General features: G+C 43.2%; 1 protein-coding gene across 1 annotated transcript in view; it reads left to right on the top strand.

The window, feature by feature from the left end:
- The window catches only part of GLP2R (glucagon like peptide 2 receptor), a 98,358-nt gene that overhangs the window by 63,718 nt on the left and 7,706 nt on the right, over window positions 1-26,934 (top strand). The window contains exons 7-13 of the mRNA XM_060252111.1: window positions 6,755-6,929; window positions 10,933-11,092; window positions 11,865-11,925; window positions 18,371-18,440; window positions 23,919-24,007; window positions 25,336-25,474; window positions 26,148-26,189. Of these exons, the coding sequence (XP_060108094.1) occupies window positions 6,755-6,929; window positions 10,933-11,092; window positions 11,865-11,925; window positions 18,371-18,440; window positions 23,919-24,007; window positions 25,336-25,474; window positions 26,148-26,189 (736 nt within the window). The remainder of the gene's footprint in view (window positions 1-6,754; window positions 6,930-10,932; window positions 11,093-11,864; window positions 11,926-18,370; window positions 18,441-23,918; window positions 24,008-25,335; window positions 25,475-26,147; window positions 26,190-26,934) is intronic.

A 26,934-nucleotide genomic window follows, 5' to 3' on the forward strand; every position in this document is an offset into this window, starting at 1 on the left:
CCCTATCAACCAAAACCAACTGAAATTAAAAAGGCAAAGCAGGAAGACAAAATGGATTTAGATGTCATATTCTCTGACCCTCAGCTTCCATACACATGACAGAAACTCAGCAACAGAAGCAGTGATTTTTGGGGACTTGTCAGATAGCAAAAAACTAAATCATTATGGGTCATAGGTTTTACAGAAGGGAAAAGAGGGTAAATCAAATAACGGTGCAGAGAGGAGTACTGAGAGCAGCAAAGAAGAATATGTTGCACAGAATCACGGTCAGGGCTTTTTTTTGAGCAGGAACTTAGTTCCGGCTGGCTTAGTGTCAGGGAATCTGGCCTGATATGCGAATGAATACCTGCTGGTCTTTTTCTACAAAAAAACCCCTGATCACATTCATTACAGAGACAGGAACAAACTCTTTCTTTTTAAGGAATACCCTTATAGCTGCCTTTCAGGACTACCAAAGGGATAGGATTGAGCCCTATGGCGCAGAGTGGTAAAGCTGCAGTACTGCAATCTGAGCTGGGTTCAGGTAGCCAGCTCAAGGTTTCCATCCTTCCGAGGTCGATAAAATGAGTACCCAGCTTGCTGGGGGGGGGGGGGAGTGTAGATGACTGGGGAAGGCAATGGCAAACACCCCGTAAAAAGTCTGCCGTGAAAAGGTTGTGATGCGACATCACCCCAGAGTTGGAAACGACTGGTGCTTACACAGGGGACTACCTTTACTTTTACCTTAACATAAGGACTCTGTGGTGTAAGGACACAATTTGTTAAAGAAGGCCTTAGCACGATGGGAAAAAAAGTCTTGCCTCATTAGATGTATTAGTTGACTTGAGGGTTCTAACAAGAATATTCTAACTACATCTTAATGGTATATTTGCATGTGATTGATTGTAAGGAGCACAATCCAATTTCTAATCTAATTAATTGATTTGGAGACACAAATAGGAATTCATGAGATGGTTCAGAAGAAGCTAGACTGCAGACTCTCAAGATCTTTAGCCATAATGGTGCCCCATAAAGGGTTGGAATTGTGTAGTTTGAGCAGTGTTGGAAAAGACTGTTCACCTTTTGTGAACTAAAACTTCTTCATGGACATGGACAGAAGCTGAAAGCTACTTATGATGTTTTAGATGACCTTCCTACATCATCAGAATGTTGAAATGGATGTCCAGGTATTTGTAAGAATGAACTTGTTCAAGCCCCATTCCTTGCAATCTCCAAGGACGCCCTATCTTCCTAGGGTCTCTAAACAGCAATATTTTATATTTATTTTATGCTAAGTTGCTCCATTTCACAATAATTAATAAACTGATTGATTGGTTTCTTAAACCCTGCCTAGTCATTGATAGTAGTAAGATATCATCATCATAAAGCATGTTAATTTGATGCCCCCCCCATGATGGAGCCATTACATTCACTTTTGACAAGAGACTCAGATCATTTAAGCAGAGTGCAGGAAGTGCTAGAGCCCTGTTGCATTCCTTTTACTACAGAATACTATCTGTTAAAAGACCTTTCCTCGACCAGCTAGTGTACAGTAATTAAATTAAATACAATAAATATTTTAAAATGGCACACTTTTGTAGCTTGGCCCACAACTTTTCTCTACTTATAGTATCAAATCCCGATTTTAAGTAAAAAAAAAAGGTGGCATGTAGTCCATTCATTTTTAAATATTGCTCAGCCGAATGTGACAAGATTATTCCATTATACCTTATAGAATAGATAACTATACCACATGCTATTCCTGAGGGTCTCTGACCCCCAAGACCAAAATTTTGGAGGCTGAAGTGAGGGGCAAGGATCATCATCATCAACAACAAAAGTGCCACACTTCTTCCAAAAGTTTAAGTGGACATTTTGGGATTGCATGGTTGGATTCAGGCAAAAGAATCCAATGTAATGTGTCTAAACCATTTTTTTTTTAAATCCAGCAGCACCTTAAAGACTAACACAATTTATTCCAACATAAGCTTTCATGAGTCAGAGCTCACTTTATCAAAGTTCTCATGAAGTGAGCTCTGACTCATGAATACTTATGTGAGAATAACATCACCATCGGACCCAACAGCACCGATCATTCTCCCATTGAAACTTTTTGCTTCACCGGGATGTTGGCCAAGCCCTCTGATACTCGCCTCGATGTCCACACAACTCATGATGTCTTCGGACTCCGATTGCGACATCGACCTCACACAGTGCTCCGGTACTGAGGGTAGCCCCTCTGATCCGTCATACACAGCAGCTAAAACACCTCAACCCCGAAGCCCTTCTCCTCGAGGCCGATTGAAGGAATCGCAGAGGGATCGATCTCCGCTGAGCTGCTCTCTGAAATATAGAGCCAGGGACGACTCCCCATCTCACTGTCTGCCACCACCGATCCCATGGGATCAAAGTCAATGGCAGTACTTATATGGGGCATACCCAATGCACTTGGCTTTCCCTTGGCTTCCTCCATGTCAAATGGACTGGGACCAATATTTGGAAGCCTCCTGTTGATCCCGAACCTCCTTCAGACCACCAAGGTGAGTCCCATCTGCATCGCTATCCAGACCACCCAACACTGACTTGAATCGACAACACAGAACCGTACACCAAGGACCTATCGAGCAGGTCCCCAAGACTAAAAAACTGAAACCCTTGTCAGCACTGACGCCACATCTTTCAGATCCTTCTGACTCTCCTGAGGGTTCCCAGAGGTCGGAGGAAAGGTCGATACCGGAGGATCCAGAAACATTTTCCTCGCCAGAAGAACCTTCTCCCTCTCAGAAAGTAGCCGAGGAACAACTTATTTCCCCGTCAGAGGATTTGAAATCCTATGGAGACCTGATCAAACGTATGGCACAATCTCTGTCCCTACCTACGGTTCAACCACAACCCAACATTACAGACACCATCTTTGAAATTGTACAAATGGACACCTCTACAGCAGTAGCCCTGTCTCTGACTGCCGTTATGCTCCACACTGCCAAATCCTCTTGGGAAAAACCAGCTTCTACCCCTATCTCCTCCCACAGATTGGACAACATGTACTGAGAAGCAGTGCAGGGGAGGGTGAGCACACCCTTTCTTATTATGATGGCCCCAGTCCAGATTCTCCATGCTTTTTCAACCTACATCTGGAGTTCCAATCTCTGAATTCCAGTATCACAGAAGAAAACAGGTGGCTGCTTCTCAAGATATATATTCCTTTTTGAGCCAACTCCCATTAAGTTGGGGATGGCTTGGAGGTGAGATGGGGATGGTAGGCAGACGTGCATATGTAGACACGCTTTTTAGATTCACCTGTCTGCCATCCCCGGAGCAGCTTTAACCACCTGCCTGTAAGCAGCCAGATATGTGGGCTTCCTTTTATAAAGTTGTAACATTTAAAGAAGACATCACTGAGGATTCTAAGGCCAGTCTAAAGGACTTAACCCTGTAGTACCAGATGTTATCCTTCTCCAGATAGATGCTGGAGGAAAGTCGTGAGGAACTCAGGAACTGGGCATGCAGTTCCATGGAAGCACTTCCAGCCACTACCTGCTATGCCTGTATCTATTTAGGAGAGGAACTATACACAACAGTGTTTTCATAACTAGTTATAATTAGCAGAAAATAGGAGAAATTCTCTACCTTATGGCCTGTCACATCTGTTACTGTCTCCTGTCCTTTCTTCTTTCACTCAATGAACCTGGCATGCTTAGGGCAGTGAGTGTCAGGGCCAGGGGGGCATGATATTGGCCATGGTTTAAAAGTTGGCAAAGTACCAGGTCCTGATGGTTCCCCTGCTGAGATTTTTTTTAAAAAAAATTGCAGTCTGGTGGTCTGAACCTTTGGCCAACTTATTTACATTAATTGACCATTACGGAACTGTCCCAGATTCCTGGCTTAACTCCATAATTGTTCCCATCTATAAAAAAGGTAAGTTAAATCTTCCCGAGAATTTTCACCTCATCAGTTTATTATCTATTATGGGCAAACGATATGCAAAACACAGTGCACAGCAGCCAAGAAGGTCTGAGCGCCTGCTCCGGCTGCAACGCCACTGAGGATGTTCTCCGCAGCTGAGAATGAAACGTCTGGAAGGAAAACTTTCTCCAGTAGAACACGGCACTTGAGCCCGAAAGATTCTACAAACCCTAATGATATGCAAAACATTTAGAACGTTGGCTGACAGATTGGATACATTCGAAAAACATTATTGGCCTAGAGCAAATAGTTTCCCCCCCCAAAAAAAATCTACTGTTGACCATTGTGTCACATCGGCTTTTCTGGCCAACAAATACATGAATACAAGAAAGGGGAAGCTCTATGTAGCTTTTCTAGATCTGAAGAGTGCATTTGACTCTGGACAGAAACAAACTATGAAATAAAGGATCTTAATATAGATCCCTGTCTGTTAAATCTATTAAAGAATTTACATACAAATACAACTTGCCAGGTAAAATTCTCATCTATAGGACACCTGACTGAAAAAAAATACCAGTTTGTAAAGGAGTTAAACAAGGGTGTGTGTTAGCTCCACATCTTTTTAATCTTTTCTTAAATGATATGGCACAATATCTTAGTTCCATAAATGGGCAGCCACCTAAGTTAAATGATCTCTCAGTCCCAATATTATTGTATGCTGATGATACAACTATACTTTCCTGCACAAGAGTTGGCCTGCAGCGATACCTGAAAGCTTTTAACAACTACTGCCAGCTTAACTCACTTGCTATAAACTATTCCAAATCTAAGGTTGTGGTCTTTTCTAAAAGTTGGCGACCACGAAAATGGTATATAGAAGAAGAAGAAGAAGAAGATATTGGATTTATATCCCGCCCTCCACTCCGAAGAGTCTCAGAGCGGCTCACAATCTCCTTTACCTTCCTCCCCCACAACAAACACCCTGTGAGGTGGGTGGGGCTGGAGAGGACTCTCACAGCAGCTGCCCTTTCAAGGACAACCTCTGCCAGAGCTATGGCTGACCCAAGGCCATGCTAGCAGGTGCAAGTGGAGGAGTGGGGAATCAAACCCGGTTCTCCCAGATAAGAGTCCGCACACTTAACCACTACACCAAACTTCCTAGGCAAGCAGGAAATTGAGCAATCCAAATATTTTAAATATTTGGGCATATCCTTTAATTACAATCTCAAATGGGCAGTTCACCGTGACAGAATAATAAATATAGTTAGTTGTTCTTCATCTCAAATTAAACAGTTTTATTATTAAAAAGGTAACCAGTGTTTGCCTGCCGCAATCAGAACTTTTAATGCTAAAACACTATCACAAATTTTGTATGGTATCCCTCTGTGGATTAATGCTCTGAATCTAAAAACAGAAAATATCCAGGCTGCATTTCTACGACAACTTTTAGGAATCCCCAACTGTGTTCCTTATTTTGTAATCTGTTCAGAAACAGACCAATCTCTGATTGAAACAAAAGCTTGGACTTTAACTTTTAAATATTGGTTACGGATATTTTATAGGGCTGAACCAGCTAGCCTGCTCAACTACCTAAAAAGAGACCCTTATAATGCTGCTTGCCAAGATGGAATCATGTCGAAGCTCAAACACATGGGAATTGCAATTGACGATCTATTTTTATCTGATGAATCTTATCATTTTAGATTTATCAAACAGAGAATCTTAGATCTAGAATCTCATAAACTGTGTCCTGTCCAATTTTATACCTGTTCTCCTGCCTCACTTGAACTTGATCAGATGGCCAGGAATATGGCCAAATATTTATCTGAACTAGATAATCCGCAACATCGGAGAGCTTTTATGCTGGCTAGGATGAATGCATTTCCCTCCAATGTTCTCTGTGGGAGATTTCTTCAAGTCCTCTTTTGCGAGAGACATTGTCTATGCGGGTCAAGCTTGCTGGATCCCAGCATATTTTATTGAACTGCCAACTGTATACTAATCTCCGGAAGGTTCTGTTAGATAGTCTTTCCTTACCGTCCTACATTCAAGAAAATAAGATTGATCGCCGTTTCCTGTTAAATGACAACATAATCGATATCACAAAAGCTGTTGCCAAATTCTTTGCTGAAATAGTTAAAAATTATTCTAAGCAGATTTTATTGTGATCTTAATCTTAGTTTAGATTTTTATGCTTTGAACAGACATATCTGATTGTTGTTTGGTTGGTAAGTCTCTGTATATCTCTCTTCGTTATGCCAATAACAGTGTGATTGGAAAATTGATTGGAATTGGATATTGGCCATCATCTCCAGTGGATAAGCTGCTACTGCCAAGGGAGAATGTCAGTCCTCATTGGTGAACAAAGTTTGAGTTCAGTTGTGCCTTTAAGAACAACAAAGCTGTATTAAAGGTATCAGCCAAGGTTGACCAACCTGTGGCTTTCACACATCTTGTGTGGCTCTTGAAGCCCCCAGCACCTTGTTGGCCAGCTTGGAGAAGGCATTTGTTTCTTTAAATCACTTCTCCAAGCCAGCTGGTAGCTTGGAGAATGCATTTAAAGTTAAAGTTGCTTTCTTTCCACGTCTCCATCCCTCCCCATCTATTTGCCTTCCTTCCTGCCTGCCTGTCTACCTACCTACCTACCTACATCTGACTTTCATGTCTTGCGGCTCTCAAACATCTGATGTTTATTCTATGTGGCTCTTACATTAAGCAAGTTTGGCCACCCTTGGTATAAGCTTTTGTGTGCACAAACACTTTGTGTGCATGCACACATTGCTATTAGTGGCAAGCAGAAACTTGTTGTTCAACGTTCAGCATTCACTCCAGTCAGTTGTTGATAGATGACACTTCTCTTCTTCCACAGGAAACTGCATTGCACAAGGAACTTCATCCACATGAATCTGTTTGCTTCATTCATCCTACGAGCCGCAGGGGTTCTCATAAGGGACAGTATAACACACAGTACTTACGTGTTTGTTTATTTTGACTCTGAAAAGCCAAGTGATGAAAATGGATGGCTTTCCTTCTTGAGTGTGGAGGTATGACAATGAGCTTTAACATCTTGTACTAATATTAAATGGGAAAACAAGTGCTGGGCATTGGCATAGGTTCATATTTTGAAAATGGTAAGTTTGTTGTAAAATTACAGTGATAGAATTCCTTCAGCACAGTGTGTTTTCATGTTGTGCATTCTTTGCTCGCCAAAGAATTCCTCAAGATGTTTGAAAAGATTCAAATGCAAAAGCAGTTGGCATGTATAGTAAATAGATTTATCTATAAAACATATGCAAATGAATAAGATGATTTAAACAGAACATAGAATAATAAATGGTGCAGCAAAGCTCATAATCCAATTTCAGCAACAGCCACAATTATGGCAACATAGAGGCATCCTCATCTCAAAGGGTGTGAAATTAAGTTCATTAGAAATGTGATGTCCTGACTGTTACCTATCAGAAAGCACTTAAAATTTGCACCCAGTGAACTTGGTGTGAAAATGAGTTTTGCTTCACATTCCTCGTCACAGACATTTCACTGCTTACTGGTCCATCTTTCTTTCTGTGAAACGCTATCCTCAGCAGGACTAAAGTTAAGCTGTTAGAATATCGTATTTGGGTTTGGAAGATGCTCTTGTTCATGAAAATGGACTACATACTCTTCCCTTAAAACTTTATGATTTTTGTGGAACTCAGAGTGGCTTTGGATGTTAATGGTATACATAAATACAGGAAACACAACTCAACAATGCTTCTGTATTTATGGATATAATTGCCAGATGGTATTCTATTGGCTTCTCAGGTCAACTGATCCTGCTGTATTTTGATCATCAGTAAGGATTAGGGATGGGCACCAATTGGGTAAATGGAGGTTTCTTGGAGGTTCGTGGTTCAGGGTTTTCATGAACCACGAACCTCCAAAGAAGTCCTCCACTGGATGAACTAGTTTGTGGTTCATCCAGTTTAGGAATTTGGCTCATCCTCAGTGAGCCCTAAAGGCATTTAAATGCCTTCAGAGATTACTTCCAGCCTGGGCCACCCAATTAGAAGTGGGCTTTGAAGGCATTTAAATGCCTTCAGAACCCACTTCTGGATCAGGCTGACCTAACTGAGTTCCCAGAGTGAGATCCGAAGGCCTATAAAGGCCTTTGGAGCTCACTTTCAAGCTGAATCAGGCTGACGCAACCCTTTGAAGGCATTTAAATGACTTCCAAGAATAACTCAATAATGCTTCCGATTGGGCAGAGGTTCAAGGAGGGTTTGTGGGAGGCACATCCTCTCAAACCCCTGGGACCATAAATCAGCCTGGTTTATGCTTGAACTGCGGTTTCTGGTCCAAGTTTGTGCCCATCTCTAGTAAGGATCATAAAGGTATCAAGCCAGCAGTTCCCTTGGCTTCAATGCTATGAAGGGCGGTGCTTTAATGATGCATCATCCACTTTGCTCACAGAACATTCCAGGGGCAAGCCCTGGCATTGTTTGCATTGTGCTCATGTGGAGAAGTGGCTACTTTAAAATAAAGTCCACTCAAGGCTTGTTACTTCTGGAAAGAAATGAGTGGTCTTTATTGTTAAAGGAATTCATACTGTAAGAGAAAAGCATTATACCTATCTATCTAACTCAAGTTTGGAGGGAGATCCAGAGACTGCATATTGCTGCCTTGAAGGTCAGATAGAGGTAGAACAAAGAGAGGTAGTGGAAGGAAGCCCCTAAGAATAGCAATCTGAAATCAAAGAAACAGCAGTGGAACAAAGGATGTAGAGAAATCTGACCTACCCATCTTATTGGCTTCACTCCCTCTCTATACTAGTGTACTTGGTGCAAAAATATAAACTATCCTTCACTTCTAACAGACATTGAAAGGATTAGGTGATAGATAGACTTGCACATGGGAATTTGTTTCAAAGATTCATAGAATTGGAAGGGACCTCCAGGGTCATCTAGTCCAACCCCTTGCACAATGCAGGAAATTCACAAATACTTCCCCTCCACACACACCCAGTGACCCCTGTTCCATGCCCAGACAATGGCAACAAAAAAAACAAAAACAAAAACCCTCCAGGATCCCTGGTCAAAGTAGTCTGGAGACAGATTGCTTCCTTCATTTCTGTTATGGACTGTTTTGTTATTTGGCTGTTCTTTATGATTTTTTTCCATTATTGTTTCCTTCACTGTTGTCTAATTTTTGTAATTCTATTTCATTATTATTTCTCATTGGTCTCACTGGAAGATAATCCCCTTTTCTAAATTCTGTACTTCCATGGTTTTCCATCCAAATTGGACAAAACTCAGGGGAATTGTAGCATTCTCTGAGGGTACCCATGCTATCAGATTTTATATAGATAGAATTAAACCCCTCCCCCTTTAAGATGATAAAATGCACCTCTGTTTAACCTTAAAGTTTGTGAGATAATTGATAGGAAAGATTCCAAACTGTAAAACAGTGACCGATTTCGCACTCAGCTTACTCCGCTGTCACGTTCCTTTTCTCCGCGCAGCGTCCTTCGGATTTCCCACTATCTGCTCCGAAGCTGCAGCAAAATTGCGGTTTTTGCGGGGCAGATGGAAATTTGTTTTTAGTGGTTTCCGTTTGCCATGTGAAATCCACGATGTTTGCTGCAGCTCCAGAGCAGATAGTGGGAAATCCGAAGGACGCTGCGCGGAGAAAAGGAACATGACAGCGGGGTGAACTGAGTGCGAAGTCGGTCAGTCATTTAGCTTGAAGAGCAGTAGCATAAGGAAGTGGCATAAAGGTGAAACAAAGGCATTTGGTGGAAAAAAGTTCAGGAATCTGGGCAGGTAGGCAGCAAGAGGAGGACCTTGAGGTAGGTTTGCAAGGATGGGGGATAGGATTTGGAAAGAATCAGGCAAGCAGGTATGTACAGATGGCATGGGGAAATTTGGCACAGAAGGGCAGGCATTGGGAGAAGAGAGGAAGGTTAAGTTCCACCCAAGATCCTTTGGGGCTGAAATACCATATACAGTACCTAGTGGCTACAGATTGCAGCCAATAAAAAAGAGAACATTTTCTTTGTTGCCTTTATGCCTTTCATTAGGGAAATGTCAGTTGCCTTGTAAAAGGTAGAGACTGAACAAAAAGAAGGAAAGCACTGGGGGAAGGGAGTTAATAGGCTGTTTGTTTCATTTTCCAAGTCATTACAATAATTACAAAGCTCCCTATTTTCATAATTATTATAATTAATATGAAAAGAAATCCTCAAGTCTAGTGGTAGGCAATAGGAAAGACCTTTGACCGATACCCTGGAGATCTGCAAGCAGAGAGTAGATTTAAGGCAACCTGCTATTCGAAGAAGAATGTCTTGTTTCTTTCTGGGATGTTATTTATCAGGTGAGGTTATCTGATGTCTGCCCCCTTGCCATGAAAGTTCAACTGTCCATTTTTACACAATAAGCTGCTAGGGATAAGACATTTCCCCCAGTCTTGTCAAAACCCTATTGATAGACCAAGGGTTTGACAGTATAAGGCAGCATCTTGTCATATGCTGCTAGTGTAGGGAATAAAGATGCATGCTGTTAAATAGTGGGTTCGATACACGAAGAGGCCGGTTTGCAGTGATCAAAGCTCTTTATTTGGTTACAGCATGGTAACGGTTAAACTAAGACTGCAGTACTGGGCCAAAAGGGCCAACAATATACACACCAGAGTTCCCACGCTAGAACATCATTGGGTCATTTGAACCAGCAGGGGGCTGGTGATTGGTCCGGGGAAGCAGAGGTTTGGATCCTGCTTCCCATTGTTCCTGGTCTCCAAGCTCAGTCCTTATGAGCCAGGCAGAAACTACTCACACACATGAAACACATGAGTCCACAAACACAACACCTGCCCTATTGACAGTCTCCAGTTCAGGACTCCTAGAGTCTTTCAGTCTTTAGTATCCAAAGCTATTTTTAAAAAAGATTCAAGTATAGTTATGAATATGAGGATTTAAATTTCTGTGTATTTATACATCTCACTAAATATCAAGTTATGTTAAAATAAGACTATATGATGTTAATTTTTCTTCTTATTCTCTCGTTTCTGCAGAAGTTAACCGTTTGTAGGGTGGTCCAACTTTTCACGCACTACTTCATTGGGGCAAATTTTTTTTGGCTTCTAGTGGAAGGAATTTACCTCCATAGGTTATTGGTAGCCACCGTACTCTCTGAGAAACACCTGCTGCAGAGATGTATGTTCATTGGATGGGGTAAATATGTATATTTCTCCAGAACATGACTTACAATTCACTTGCTCTTTCTGGCTCAAGAAGTTAGGGTTCCTAACACCTGGAGAAAAAAGTCCTATTCCTTTAAAATTGTTATTTTGTTGCTGTTATTGCTATTTATTTATTACATTTGTGAATCACCTCATCCTGGCCGATGCCGGGCTCCAGGCGATGTAAAACAAAAGGATACATATAATCAATAAAACCAATGCATTAGAAACAGTTAAAGTGGTTTAATGTGACATTACTTACCCGGTGATGTTATTTTCCTCAGTGCCATGAAAAGTTTCAACCCCCTGAAGGGACAGGACATTTTTCTGCAGGCCATTTAGCACCCCTATAGCAAAATCTATAATGTTTCCTATCTCTTCACATCCCCATCCCATTGTGTGTGTGAAGTTCCATCAAGTCACAATTGACTTATGGTGACCCCTGCAAGTACTGACCCTGCTTGCCTTACAAGATTTGACAAGACTGGGCTATACAGTGCTGCCTTCTACCCCAATGTTTACTTATCATTATTTAGGATTACATAATTCCATTTGCACCAGGTCCAGGCCCTGGCACCTCCATTTAAAAGGATCTGGCCTTAGGTGATGTGAAAGACCTCTGCCTGAAACCCTGGAGAGCTGCTGCCGGTCTGAATAGACAATACTGATTAGATGGACCAAGAGTCTGATTCAGTATATGACAGCTTCATGTGTTCAAGTATGCTGTGATTTCCATCAACGTTTTTCTCTTCTTGTACTTCTAGGTGTTCCAATTTTGTTTGTAGCCTCCTGGGGAATAATAAAATACCAACTGGAGCATGAAGGGTAAGTTATAGCCTCAACAATATCCTCTTAAATTGGTTTGTTGATTCTCTTTCTGCCTGTTTTAAGCCAATAAAAAACAATGGCTCATTGTCTTTTCATAGATGTCTTGGGCTGGCTACAGACAACCATTTGTTTTGCGGTGGCCATTCGTAAATTTGCTTCAGATGCAGTCTGACCATACTGTGAAGTCAATGTTGCTAAACCCCCCCCCCCCCCCCAATTATCCCACTTTTCTGATTAGTTTTGGAGGCTTGGCAAATTCAGTCTTAGAGCATCTCATGGTGTTGCTTAGTATTGTTGAAGCTAAGAAGGTTGGAACTGGTCAGTGCTTGGCTGGAAGAACATTGGGAGCCTGGTGGAAGCTGTCCCAAACTCTATTAAGACAGTGCAGGGAGAACATGATGAATACACAGACTCTGAGCAAGAGATGATTGGTTATATTAAATAATTCCTACACAAGTGAGGTGACCTATATTCGGGACTGGTCCAAGGTTTTTGTAGGCTCTGGGTGAGAGTGTAAAACTGGGCCTTCTTTCCCAGTTTGATTCCCTGTTGAGAAGAAAGACAGGGTACAAATGAAGTAAATAGACAAGCAGTTTAAACCCCCCCCTGAAAACTCTGCAAAGTATGCTAGAAAAAGCTATATTGATTTGGTCAAGATTACACAGTGAGACTAGTTTAAGTCTGAGTGATGCATTTTTAAAACGGAGCAACTAAGGTCCATGTCTCCATCAAGAGGTTTTCACTAATCACATGGGTAAACCAGTGCAAAGGCTGATAATTACTGGACAGGGAAAAATACCAGAGAAATGGGATTGGATTGTGAAAGTTTTATTGTGGAGTGAGATGGACAAATTAACTAAAACTTTAAGAGACTATGATTTAGATATATTCAAAAAGGAGTGGAAGAAATTTAAAGGATATATGGAGAAAGAGTGGAATGTGAAAAGACATTGGACAATCTTTTAGTATTAATGAGAAAAGAAATGTATTGAACTTTGATTGGTTAGTGGTACCTTTATAATTGAATTTAAATTTATAACTTCGGGGAAGTCAAATATGGGAGGGAGGGGGGGTTGAAATATCATATGGGTTAGTATAGAAAAGAGACAATTAAATATTGTAGCCATATGTTATTAATACATTGTTAAAACAGATAATTACTGGACAGTGTTTTGTTATGACATGGGAAAGAATGTGACTGCATGGTGTTTTTACACTTCAAATGTAAAAAATAGATCTCAAGGGCCATGCTAGTCCATTAAAAAACATAAACAGAAGCAACAGAAAATGACTAAAAATTACCACTAAATTTTGAATTTTATTTAAAAATTAATTTCCTTAGGATTTGATCATAGATTAGCAATTTAAAATTGCCTCAAATTTTTAATTATTTATTTTTATTTATTTACATCAGACTTTTATCCCACCCTCTCCGCAAGCGGACTCAGGGCGGCTTACAACAGTCATTTACACGATTTAAAACAATAAGTCAATAAAATCTATAAAACATTAATACAATTAAAATTTAAAAAACTATTCCATGGTGCTGTACCATTACTATGTTGGCGGTTCTGCTTTTCAGACGGTTGGTCACTGGGAACTCTAGCTGATGTCAGGTGGCAACTCTCTCTCAGTTTAAGCATCGAAGGCCTGTCGAAACAATTCGGACTTACAGGCCCTGCGGAATGTAGGAAGGTCCCGCAGGGCCCTTATGGCCTCCAGGAGAGCATTCCATACCTCTGGTGCTGCCACCGAGAAGGCCCTGGCTCATGTCAAACGCAGCCTGGCCTCCTTTGGTCCAGGGATGGACAGCAGATTTTTTGTCCCTGAACGCAGTGCTCTCTGGGGGATATATGGGGAAAGGCAGTCCCGCAGATACACAGGTCCCTGACCATAAAGGGCTTTAAAGGTCAATACCAACACCTTGAAACGGATTCGGAACACAATAGGTAGCCGGTGCAGCTCTTTCAGCACTGGCTGAATGTGCTCCCATCGAGGGAGCCTCATTAACAGCCGTGCTGCAGCGTTCTGCACTAACTGTAGTTTCCGAGTCAGCGTCAAGGGTAGCCCCATGTAGAGAGCATTACAGTGATCTATTCTTGAGGTGACTGTAGCATGGATCACCATTGCTAAGTCATTGTGCTCCAGAAAAGGAGCCAGCTGCCGCACCCACCGAAGATGAAAAAAGGCAGATCTAATAGTGGCTGCTACCTCGGCCTCCATTGTAAGGGAGGACTCAAGGAGCACGCCTAAGCTCTTGACCTTAGGGGCCGGTATCAATGGCACCCCGTCTAGAGCCGGCAGCTGGACCCCTTCCCTTGGACCACCCCGGCTCAGATAGAAAACTTCCGTCTTCGTCGGATTCAATTTCAGCTGACTCAGCCTGAGCCAGGATGCTACGGCTTGAAGAGCCAGGTCCAGATTTTCCGGGGTACAGTCGGAGTAGCTGTCCATCAATAGATAGAGCTGGGTGTCGTCTGCGTATTGGTGACAATCCAGTCCATACCTCCTGACAATCTGGGCAAGGGGGCGCATATAGATGTTAAATAACATCGAGGACAGAACCACACCCTGAGGCACACCACATGTGAGTGAGTGCCTCTGGGATGACTCCTCCCCTATCACCACCCATTGTCCCCGATCTTGGAGAAAGGAGGTCAACCACTGTAAGGCGGACCCCTGCATCCCCACGTCGGCAAGGCGGCCAGTCAGTAGCTGATGATCAACCGTATCAAAAGTGGCTGACAGGTCCAATAATAGCAGCACTGCTGAGCCGCCCTGATCCAGATGTCGCAGGAGGTCATCCATGAGAGCAACTAGAATCGTCTCCATCCCGTGACCTGGTCGAAAGCCGGACTGGAATGGATCCAGTGTGGAAGTGTGCTGTAATGTATTTCAGTGGCGCTAATGGAAGTTCATTGGCATTCCTGGCTCTTATTATATCCAACTGCCCTTCAAGCTTCTCCCATTATTCCCAGTGGGCAATCCCATCCTTTGTTTTAGTGCATCTCACAGGAAATACAGCAAATTCTCCCAAACATGCTGGAGCAAATGTCATGTGCAGACTGACTGCATGAGAAAAACTGCAGAGAGTGGAGAGAGGCAGGGAGGGGGAGGGGGGATCAGGTGACGGTGTGAGACCGTTACCTGATTCCTCCAGACTCCTTCTTCCCTCTCAGAATCTGCCACTGTGAGCCCACTAACAGCTTTCATTGGTTTACTGGTGCTCACCTAAGCGCACTCATGATGCCAGCTGTGCCTGCAGATGTGCCCAGTTGAACTCAAGTGGGTCACCATTATTTGCTCCCATATATCAGCTGCTTAAACCTCCATTAGGAAACCGAAATAAGAAATTGCTTTGCAGTTTCCTACTGTCAAGTCCATTATAGTAACGCTCTGCAGTTTTGGGAAAAAGTTTGCCTTGGGATTACTTGTTTAGGAATGGATTATTGTTCAGGATTGATGTTCAGAAATTGAATCTTGATGAGTAAACTGATTATTATACAAGACATTAGCCATTATTACATTCTAGAAAAATGGGGGGGTGGAAGGCATGCCTGCCTATTGCTCTGTCAGTATTCACTTGGAAGCCCAGAAAGGAAGGCACTTTTGAAGGCAGAAGGCCTCTTCTGGCATTAGTGGAAAGATGAGCATGCAGGTGGGTTCTGCATTTGGGAAGAGACGGTGGAAGAAATCAGTGCATTCTCAACTGTGTGCAATGCTTGGAAATCATCAACTACATTTTGAAACTTTTTGCAAACACCATATTGAAGTGCTTTTAGGAATTCCATGTCTCCTTTTCTCTCACTGCTTGGATCCAGTACTTTCTAATCAGTAACGGTCTCTAAACCACAAGAGTTGGACCCATTGATTAACTGAGTTATTCTTTAAAGGCTCAGAACCATTTCTAAACAAAGAGGGCATCCTATTTTTCCTCTTTCAGCAGGCACATAAACAGCACATAAACCTATATGAGAAACCTCTCCCCCTGGTATTCTTAAGATGCTGCTGCTATGGCCTCATTGAGTCAAAATATATTATTTTTGCAATGCATTCATCCAAGGCAAAAGCATGCAGGAAGTAATGCTCTGCATCTTAGGGCCTTTCTCTGAAGCCATTAATGAGTGGAATCCATCCCATTTTATTTTTTATTATTAACGTGTCTCTTTAATGAGGGGCAGACTGGCCGTTTAACTTGCTAGGAAACTTTCAGTTGGGTCACCATTCTGGAGGGATGTCTGTGGCTGCTTGCTGAGCCTCTCCTGCTTGCCCCTGGTCAGCAGCGCCATGGGAGGAATCAAGAGTCAAGCTGCGATGAACAGCAAGCAGATGCATGCTTATAGGCAGTGCTGCTTGGGAGAGAGTGAGCCAGCTGAATTGATTAACATCTCAAGGAACTTGCTCTGATTGGAGGACTGTAGCTAACTGGAGGGGGGAGTGGGGCAGTTAGGCAGTTAGCTGGAGAGGTTGTTGGAGAAGAGAGTGGTGGCCTGGGAGACTCTCTGGTGTAAAAGGAGTCATTTCAGTTTCAAACCTTTAATGGCGTAGCATAAAATACAGAAAAAGGTTTGGATAGACAAGATAAGTCAGGATTGAACTTAGGTTAGACATAAAATCAAGCATAGCCAGAGCTGTGTTTGAGAATGGTGGCCAAAATGTTGCAACAGCACAGGTAATTTCTGAATTAGAGTCATTCAGGAAAAATTGACAGAAAGACAAATAGTTCTGATTGACACTAGGAGAGGAGAATCTGCGAAACAATTCGTGATTGGATTTTTCATATAGATGACATAAGAGGAGTCTGAAAAGCAAAGCCTGTTTCAGAGGCAGTGTGGTGTGGCTTTGGAAAAAGGATAGACTCTGGAGGAGAATGTTCCAATAATTAAACAGTCTCAGCGTGTAAAACAAAGAAATACAACTTGTGTAGAGAATAACAATCTTGACGAAGAAAAGGGTCTAGTAGGAAAACTCTAGTCTTAAACCCAAAGGGACAAAGCTGAGTACATTCTCGCATTTCTGTGACCAACAAATATTAAATTCAAAAGGAACATAAGAACATAAGAGAAGCCATGTTAGATCAGGCCAATGGCCCATCCAGTCCAACATTCTGTGTCACACAGCGGCCAAATATATATATATATATATATATATATATATATATATATATATATATATATATATATATATATATATATATATATATATGCACACACACACACACACTGTGGCTAATAGCCACTGATGGACCTCTGCTCCATATTTTTGTCTAACCCCCTCTTGAAGGTGGCTATGCTTGTGGCCGCCACCACCTCCTGTGGCAGTGAATTCCACATGTTAATCACCCTTTGGGTGAAGAAGTACTTCCTTTTATCCGCTTTAACCTGTCTCCTCAGCAATTTCATCGAATGCCCATGAGTTCTTGTATTGGAACAAGAAGGCAATCAAGAGCAAGTACTAAGCAAAATCGTTGTAACAGTTTGGTAGTTAAGTGTGCGAACTCTTACCTGGGAGAACCGGATTTGATTCTCCACTCCTCCACTTGCAGCTGCTGGAATGGCTTTGAGTCAGGCATAGCTCTCGTAGGAGTTGTCCTTGAAAGGGCAGCTGCTGTAAGAGCTCTCTCAGCCCCACCTACCTCACAGGGTGTCTGTTGTGGGGGGGGGGGGAGGTAAAGGAGATTGTGACTGCTCTGAGATTCAGAGTATAGGGCAGGATATAAATCCAGTATCTTCTTCTTCTTAATACCTTCAGTGAAAGCAAAACAGCCTTAAGGCTCAAAACATCTATTGTGTATTCAGCACCAGAAGATGCAGTTCTGTAAATATATTTAACTTTCTTTCTATCAATTCTAAATCCTAAACACTATGTAAATATCAATTCCCTTCCATGCCAGTCTGTTCAAATAAATCTGAACACTGTTCAACTGTGCCTAAGTATCACTTCTGAAGGTGGATATTGGAGAACCAATGCAATGTAAGTGTGACTGTTATGGAGGTTCTTAATTTAATGGCCACACTGTTACACAAGCCCATCACCATTGCCACTGGCCAGGTCTGAGGAAGAGAGGCAGGAGTGATCAGGAGATATTAGCTGCTACCTCTTCTCTCTCTCCATGTGTGTCTACAATGGCTGCCCTTACCTGTTTGCTCACACACCTGGACAGTCTTCATGAGGAAGAAAATGTCATGGCCAGAAGGAGGATCTCCACCTGTTCACTTCAGTTGCCAGTTCCTCTGTTCCTCTGCCAGGTTGGCTGGAGTAAAAAATGATGTCTCATGTGACACAGTATTTTTTATTTACTAATTTATCCCTGCCTTTAAATCAGAGATATGAAATGTAAACCAGTTCAGAGGTCATATTCCAACAGTTGTTTTAAACTATGGAGTACTATTTGTATATTATGTATAGAACATAAATGATACCTCTAGGTTTGTCTTTCTAGATGCTGGGCAACGAATCGGAACATGAAATTCTGGTGGATTATTCGAGGGCCTATATTTTTTTCCATTGCTGTAAGGATTTTCTTATTGCTTGATTTATGTGTTCCGTAGTTGTGACAGTTGTTATTTTATATTGTCTGTTCACAAATATTGATAATGAGCCTTCTCCATTATTGACTTAACTTTGCACTGTGCAAGATAAAGAGCTAATAAAGGAACTGGGGGGGAAATGTAGGTATAAGAGAAAAGACAGGGCAGAGTGTCAAGCATGCAGGTTCAATGACGAGTCGAAGTTGATACAAAGACTATGTTTACTGATAGACTGATACTTTCTGTGTAACAGATTCTTGAGAGTAATGCTGCCAATACATTGATACAATACTTTTAAGGCTTACTTCAAAAGGATTCCAAAGGATGGGGGTGCGGGGTAGCTCTCACACATAAACTATCATAAATGTCAACATTCTCATAGTGTTATCAGGACTCTGTCCTTGCTTTCCCCAGATGTACTGTACTCCCTACCAGGAATGTATGGGAAAGTGCTGATTACTTCTTCTCATGTTAGTTTCAATTCTCACTTCTACTTTTCAGGCAATAAAGCAAGAAGGGGGGAGGGAAAGAATAACAGAGCTAACAAAGCTGGATCCTCCATGATACTTCACAGACCAGGTTTAGGCAGGACCCTATAACAATCAATTATCAATGGAATTTCACCATGCTTGATACAGAGATACAGTCAAGCAGGTTCTGCAAACATGAAAAAAGACAATGGTTTCAAAATACTGTTCCTGGGAGACAGGGGATCCCCAGGAACAGCCAGGAGGGGCATTCAGAGGTCTACAGCAGGAGGCTGAGAGGCAAAAAAATTGCCCCCACTCATTCTGGCTACAAAAATCCTCTGGTGGATCAAAGCTATTTCCTGGTACTAATGGCAGGATTTCCTAAAGGGCCCATTTAAAGAATCAAAACATTTAAGAGTCTGATCCACAAACTACTTAAAAATGCCACATTTATACTTAAATTGTTATAGTTCCTTTGAGAATAGTACCCTGGATTGAGTACTGCAACGAATTCAGCATTGCCATTCTATACAATAATTTATAAAGGATGTTCACATGTATCAAAACAGTTGTTTCTCTACTTTGAGTGTTGAAGGTTAGTTGCAGTTTTCAGTTTCCCCTTTCAGAGTAGAGCAACAATCATTTAGGGGAAGTGTCCCCCCATCCATTACATAGACCTCACTCGAAGTTGCTCCGGCCCCATGCTACTGCTTTCTCTGGCTCAAGCGATCGATTCCCCACCAGTTGCTGCATGGGAACATTGTGATCTGCAACTCTCTCCAATTTCCTTTGCAGCTTCCTGCTCTTGTTTTTTAGAGTTCCGGAAGCCGTGAGGGAAATTGGAGGGAGCCGTGGATCGAAATGCACCCACGCAGCAACTGGTGGGGAATTGATTGCTTGAGCCTGGGCAAGCAGAAGCCTGGGAGCAGAGCAACTGCTACGGAAGAATCAGTCAGTCTTCTGTAGAAATAATAATAGCTGGTAGGAGCACAGAATTTATTAAAGCATCTATTCAAATAAACCCATAAACTTGAGAACTAGAAAATCTTCATAATATTAATTTAGTAGGCATTTAGTGACCAGATATGCAATACACATGCATATCCATAAACAAATATACATACATTTCTCAGCCATGTGTCTTACTGCATTTTGCAGCTACAGTTTGTTTGTTTCTGCGTCTTTCTATGCTGCCTCTTCAGGATCCTGATCAAGGTGGCTTACAACTAGTACTTTATACCAGAAGCTTCATGTAAACACTGCTGATATGTAGTACAGGGCTGGATTAGCAATTAGGCCAAGTACGCACTGGCCTATGGGCCCCCATACCTTTAGGGGTCTGGGCTGGCTACCCCCCGTTTCCTCCCTGCTTGCTGCCCTCCCGGCCTGCACACGCAGCCAGCAACTGAGCCGCTCTTTGCCCGACTTGCCTGGTGCGGTTGCTGCTGGCGTCGTTGCCAAGTTTGCCTCTCTCTGCCTCTCCCCCGCAGCTTTGTCAAAGCGGCTTTTGAAAAGGGGCCTGCAGGCTGTGGTGGGGGGCGCAGGTGGTGGTGTTGGGTGCTCTGACTCATTTGCGAGGGCCCCCCCAAGATTTTGACTGCCTATGGGTCTCGACAGGGTTTAATCCAGTATTGATGAAGTAGCTTTGCTGTTGGTTTTCAGTACCATGAGTCACTGTAGCAGGAGCTGCTTATGGCTGATTTCATCTAAAGGACACATGAGCTAAGCCTAAAAGACAAATCAGGACAAGGCATGTTGTTTTACCCCACAGACCTGGCTTGCATATTAGTTCTTGTAAATAAAGAAATAATTTTATTAAGCACATTGGTGTCTCAGATTGTCGGCTGTGAATTAATGCCAAAACTGTGCCCTTGGCAAGCCACCTTTTTGCTGGACCGCTAAGGAACCATAAAGGGTGCTTCTCAGTGCTTATAGTGCATCAACTATGGTGTCATTTCTTTCTTCCTGAAATATATGTGTCGCCTCTCTAGACTCCTGCTTGAGTCTTTCTATAAATGCTGTCTCCTTTTTTTCCTATGGAAAAGTAGTTCTGATAAGAGCAGGCCTGTAAGCAGGATTTTTTGGGAAGGGGCAATGTAGCCACTGAAGGGGTGTGACATCACTGCTGACTTCACAAAAATTAAAATTAAAATAAAATAAAATAAAAAAAAAAAACAAAAGTTCACTCACACCCACACTGGCTGGCCCCTTCCCGGATGTTCCAGGCTCTCTGAAGAGGAGGGAGAGGTGGCCTTGCCTTGTTGGCAACCAAGACGAGTCTTTTTCCTGCTGCCTATCAGGAAAAAGGCTTGGCAGCAAGAAATGAGGAGGCCATGCAGCTGGTGGCTGTCACCCCCTCCCCTCCCCGGGTCTTCAGAAGGGAGATGGTGGGCCAGCCTTCTTACTGGCCAGTCAAGTCTTCTCCCTGCTTGCTAATCGAAAGAAGTCTGATGGCTGGCAATGGAGGCCAGATGCCTTCTCTTCCTCCACCAGCCAGCTGAGCAGAGAGGGTTTTTTAAATTATTTTTTTAAAACCCTCTTAGCTGAGCTGTCAGGCAGTGGGAAGAGAGGGGAAGAGAGCCAGTTTGGTGTGGAGAGCCAGTTTGGTGTAGTGGTTAAATGTGGGGACTCTTACCTGGGAGAACCGGGTTTGATTCCCCACTCCTCCACGTGCACCTGCTAGCCTTGGGTCAGCCATAGCTCTGGCAGAGGTTGTCCTTGAAAGGGCAGCTGCTGTGAGAGCCCTCTCAGCCCCATCCACCTCACAGGGTGTCTGTTGTGGGGGAGGAAGGTAAAGGAGATTGCGAACTGCTCTGAGACTCTTCGGAGTGGAATCGGGATATAAATCCAATATCTTCTTCTTCTTGCTGGCAGAGTCTACTTCCTGCTTGCTAGCAGGAGGAAGACCCCACTCACAAGGAGGCCACATGAGCACCCCCCTCCTTCCCCACATCTGACAGCAGAGCAGAGAGGGGAGTTAAACCTTAAGCCCCTCTCTGGAGTCACACTGCAGCTACAGCAGAATTTCTCCATTATATTCAATGGAGAAATCACGCCACTTCTGTTGCACAATGCCAGAGAGGGGGTTTAAAGTATATACTCCCTCTGCTCAGCTGTCAGGGGGGGAAGAGAGGGGAAGCATACAGGGAGCTGATGCAGGGGAGGAACCACATGGTTGCCACCAGTAGCCACAGGCCCCCTTGCACTTCGGGGGGAAGCAGGAAGCAGCAGGCTGGGGGATAGGGGCGCTCCCTCATTCGAGAGAGGTGCTGCCCCTACTGTCCCACTGCTGGATATGGCCCTGCATAATGGAATCTGAAGCAGAAAAGCGGCTGTGGGCAAGATGTGCTTGCGACTGACTGTCTCATGGTCTGCTTTTTGGCAATAAATCTTCTCTTCCAAGATGTTTTTCCTTTATAGGGTTCCAGAGAGGCAAAGAAGTACATGGAATTTGCGGGGGGGGGGGGGGTTGTGTAGCATGGTTTGGAGTGGAGGCCTGGCAGCAGGGCCGGCACGTGGGAGTTGGCGAAGTAGGCGGCTGCCTGGGGCAGATGCCCCCTCCCCGTCCCTGACACGCCATCCCCGCTCACGCCATCCCTTGCCTGCCCCTCTCCAGCTTCAGAAAGAAGGATGCAGCCTCTCACCGGCTTCCTTTGAAGTGGGAAGGGCCAGGCAAGAGGCAGGTGTGGGCTGCACATTCTTTCTTTAAGGACGCGCTGCTCGGCATGCCCCTGCCCCTTGCCCACTCCTCTCCCGCTTCAAAGGAAGCCAGGAAGAGGCTGTGTCTTTTTTTCTTGTGAAGAAAGAGGGAGGCGGTCTCGTCTCCAGGTCGCTCTGAAGCTGGAGAGGGTCGGGCAAGGGGTGGGGACAGAAAGAACGTGCGGCCTGCACCTGCCCCTTACCTGGCCCTCTCCCGCTTCGGAGGTACCCGGAAACGAGGCCACCTCCTTCTTTCTTAACAAGAAAGAAGGATGCAGCCTCTTCCTGCCTCCCTTTAAAGCAGGAGAGGGGCAGGCTGAGCGGTTGTGCGAAGCGTGTGTGGCCTGATGACGTCACTTCCAGTGATGTCATTGGGCCACGTGTGCTTTACGTGTGTGAAAGTAATGCTGGAAAGGGGTGGAGGCGTGGCCTTTGGCCTGGGGCGCTAGAAACCCTAGCGCCAGGCATGCATCCTCTCCTCCAATCCTATGTTCTTCCTGCTCCAAATCCTCCACCCTACCTCACATGCTTAGAAAGAGCTACTGCCTGGTTTTTGTTGTAGATGTTAGTGTGCAATGTACAATGAAGGTCCTGTGTTCCACAGCTAGCAAGTGAAAGACGTACATGATGAGATTATTGTAACTGGAGCTGTGTTGCTGTATGTATGAACACCAGTCCCCTGTTCTGTTGTGTGGTGCATCCCTATGGTGTCCTTTTTCTCAAGTAGTGCCTCTTTTTTCTCCAGCAGCTGTGACTGAGTTGGATCAGAACTTCTTGACTTAGAAAAAAAAATACAGAATAAGACAAGACAGTAGCAGCAAAAGATGTTACACCTATAGAATAAACTACTGCTTTATACAGTCAGAGGTTCAGTTTTGCTTTGTGAATTTATATTTATTATAGTTATTTGGTGTCGTGGAGCAAACACCCAGTTCCATTTGGCTGAAGGCTTCTTTATTAGCAGTAACTATAACTTGCCTATTGGAATAAAGAATTACAATACTTAACTAAACTGTTTCTAGTGCTCTAAGCCAGGGTTGTCCCGGCCTGGTTGTGCAGATTCTGGGTATCCCCTGAACTCCTACAGGCTGCTAGCAGGGAGACTGAGAAGAGAAGCACTGAGTCCCTCCTGTTTTCCCTCTAGCTCTGAGGCTTATTGGGATAGCCTCATAATGAGGCAGTATACAATTTCTGCCCTTAACAGCCATTCTCTGTCCATTGGCAGATTAATGAGCAAGCAAACTCATTGCATTTATTGACACTAACAAAGTATGTTTTTTTCTCTTTGAAGGTGAACTTCTGTATCTTCTTACAAATTCTAAAGTTGCTACTTTCAAAACTTAAAGCCCAGCAAATGAATTTCCATGATTACAAATTCAGGTAGGCATTGAGTGCCCAGATTTGTACTAATCTTGTTATCCTTTTAAACTGAAAACACAATTTTATAATGATTTGCAGTCACTTCTGCAAGGGGGAATTGACACTTTTAAAAGAACTCAACATTAATCGAGAAAACAATCCCATTAAAATCGACATCGATCTTGAGGTTAAGGATAGGAGGCCTTGTGTAGCATTCTGTCTGAACAGGGCCGACTCTGCCACTGGGCAAACTAGGCGATTGCCTGGGGCACCAGCCCTCTGGGGGCGCTGAATTGGGTGCCCCCCACGTGACTTGGTGATGTTATCAGTGCAGTGGGGGGCACCTTGCCTAGGGTGCCAAACAGTCTAGGGTGGGCCCTGTCTCTGAAATGGCTGGACTCCACAACTTAATTTAGATAAAAATCATCACAGATTTCTGCCGAGGTTGAAAAAGTTATCCGTATTATGCTTTTTGAGAACTTACAAGGGCTTGCTGGGGAAAGAGGAAAAGGAAGATACCTCCCTAACACACAATGAATTGGGCTGACCCCTCTTTTTGTTCCCAATCAATAAATGAATGATGAGAGAATTTAATTCAGAGATGCTGTAGTCCAGTTCTGTTTTCTGGGGTGGCTGATGCTGCACCCCGAGAACTTCAAGGATAACAACATTCTGTACTGAATTGACCCACTCGGCTCATTGTATTAACTGACTCATTTCCCACACAGCCGTTCTCTTCTGGTTGCCACTTGCCTGCTGTCCTCAGAGTTACTCTGTTTCCTGTGAGGGTAGGAGATCTTCTGCCCTCAGCTGACATTTCCCACCACAAGTGGTGGTGGGAGACAAAATTTTAAAAATTGGACTCATTTCAGAGTGCTGTTTAGCTTTCTAGTGATTCTTTGGTCTAAGTTTAAGACATGTGAAGAACTGGCTATTTCATATGAACCAGTCTGTTTACTATGGACATTATCCAAAGCCCTTTTCTCTGAGTATCCCAAATCTGAAATAAAGGGATAGACATATAAGACAGGGACTTTTTTTTTAATGGACAATCAGTAACGGAACATCCTCCCCCCAGATATTCAGCTGGCACCCAGTAAGTCTCTAGAACCAGCAAAGGCGTACTTGTTTAGCTAGTCTTTCTGTTCTTTATTTGTAATGTTATTTTACTATATTATGCAAGCATTTTTGAATTGCTTATATCGTGTTTGAATTTTGTGTAAGCACCTTTGGTAGCAACAATGAGACAGAAATGATTAAAATACAAAAAAAAAAATATTGTGTCCATCTTGTTTTCTTGATCAGTTTTGTGTCAAGGATATGTAGCTTACATTTTATTTTATTTTAAGGCTGGCAAGATCAACTCTGGTGTTAATACCATTACTTGGGATTCATGAGATTGTCTTTTTTTTCATCCTTGATGAACAAGTGAAAGGGCTTTCCAGGCATATAAAACTCTTCATTCATCTGACAATGAGTTCCTTCCATGTAAGTTTTCAGGATAAAAAGATGTTTTTAATACAATCAATTTCATTTTAACTGAAAAAAGAAAAGGGTGTGGAGAGAAACTAGTATTTCACAACTAGGAAAAGAGTTTATACCACTGGATAGAATAATCAAACCTCTTATTCTAGTCTGAAACAAACAGTGCCCAGTGCAATAGTAGCTTATTATCTGCCTGGCATCTCTACCTAACCATAGTATAAATTTGTCAACTTTATCATCTCAGGTATTTGCCATATCCTTCCCTATGAGTCTTTGGAGTGATTGCTTCCCCCCTCCCCAGCTTGTTGCCAAGTTAATTCTGGCCACATATAAATTTATAATAAATCCAGTGTCACATATCTCCCCTTCAAGAAGTGTGGTTAATAACTCTATCCTGATGTGAATGAGGGTGTGGAGGGGCTACTCATTAAATTTGCAGATGACACCAAATTGGTGGTTTGTTCAGTGTTCCTGGACTTGCAGTAGGCGGGGGACAGGGAAGTCAGCCAATGGGAATCCAGAGGTGGTGACTGATGCATGATGGGCCAAATCTCCAAGAATTTCCCCACCTGGAGTTGGCAACTGCTATGCCACACTGGCTGTCATTTGGGGACTGCTGCATGCGTACGCTAATGGGAGAGCTCCACACACTAATTTATCTTTTTCTCTCTTCCAGGGGTTTCTTGTAGCACTTTTGTACTGCTTTTCTAATGGTGAGGTATGTTAAAACTGTGTCACTCTTGTTGCAAACAAGTTTACAAAAAATGTGAATGGGCACAAGCCAGAAACTCCATCACCAAGACACCACAAACATTAAGGATGGTGCCTGTACCATTTGCTTTTTCTAGTATATGCCTCAGGACCTACTAGCAGGTACAGTCTGTACCTCAGGCTGCCTAGTGTTCGTACTGACCTTCTGGGGGTTTTATGGGAAGGTTATTTTCTGTTTGAAAAAGTACTGAATTTCCCCCGCAATGTTCCTTGAGGTGGTTGGGGAGATCAGCACACGGAAGACTGTCCCCTTCAGCTTGTTTCTAGAAATAATAAGGAGACTGTCTTGTGAATGAATTTACTTGTGCCCAGTTGTCCCTGCCTGCTGTGTCAAACAATAGGCTGGTATGTTGGCCTTTGAGTGCCTCTGCATTCGAGAAAGAGACTGCCATGTGGTGCAGCAGACTGAAACAGAGCTGAGCCACAATGTTTGTGCGGTGGGCATTTCTTGGACATTGTTATAACCCGCAAAATGCAGCACTATAAAATTAAACTATTAAAACAAATTATTACAATAATACTGGCAGCTAAAAGATGGCACAAGATGGCTTCTTAATTGGGGGGGGGGGAGAGTAAATGTGCAACACTTAGTCAAATGAGAAATGACAGACACAGCAACAAGGGATGGGGAAGGGAAGAAGGGGAGGCCAGTCTAGAATGGAAACCGTTGTTGCCGTCAGCCATAAGCCAGG

This window comes from Heteronotia binoei, chromosome 13 (genome assembly GCF_032191835.1).
Source record: "Heteronotia binoei isolate CCM8104 ecotype False Entrance Well chromosome 13, APGP_CSIRO_Hbin_v1, whole genome shotgun sequence".
NCBI lineage: Eukaryota > Metazoa > Chordata > Lepidosauria > Squamata > Gekkonidae > Heteronotia > Heteronotia binoei.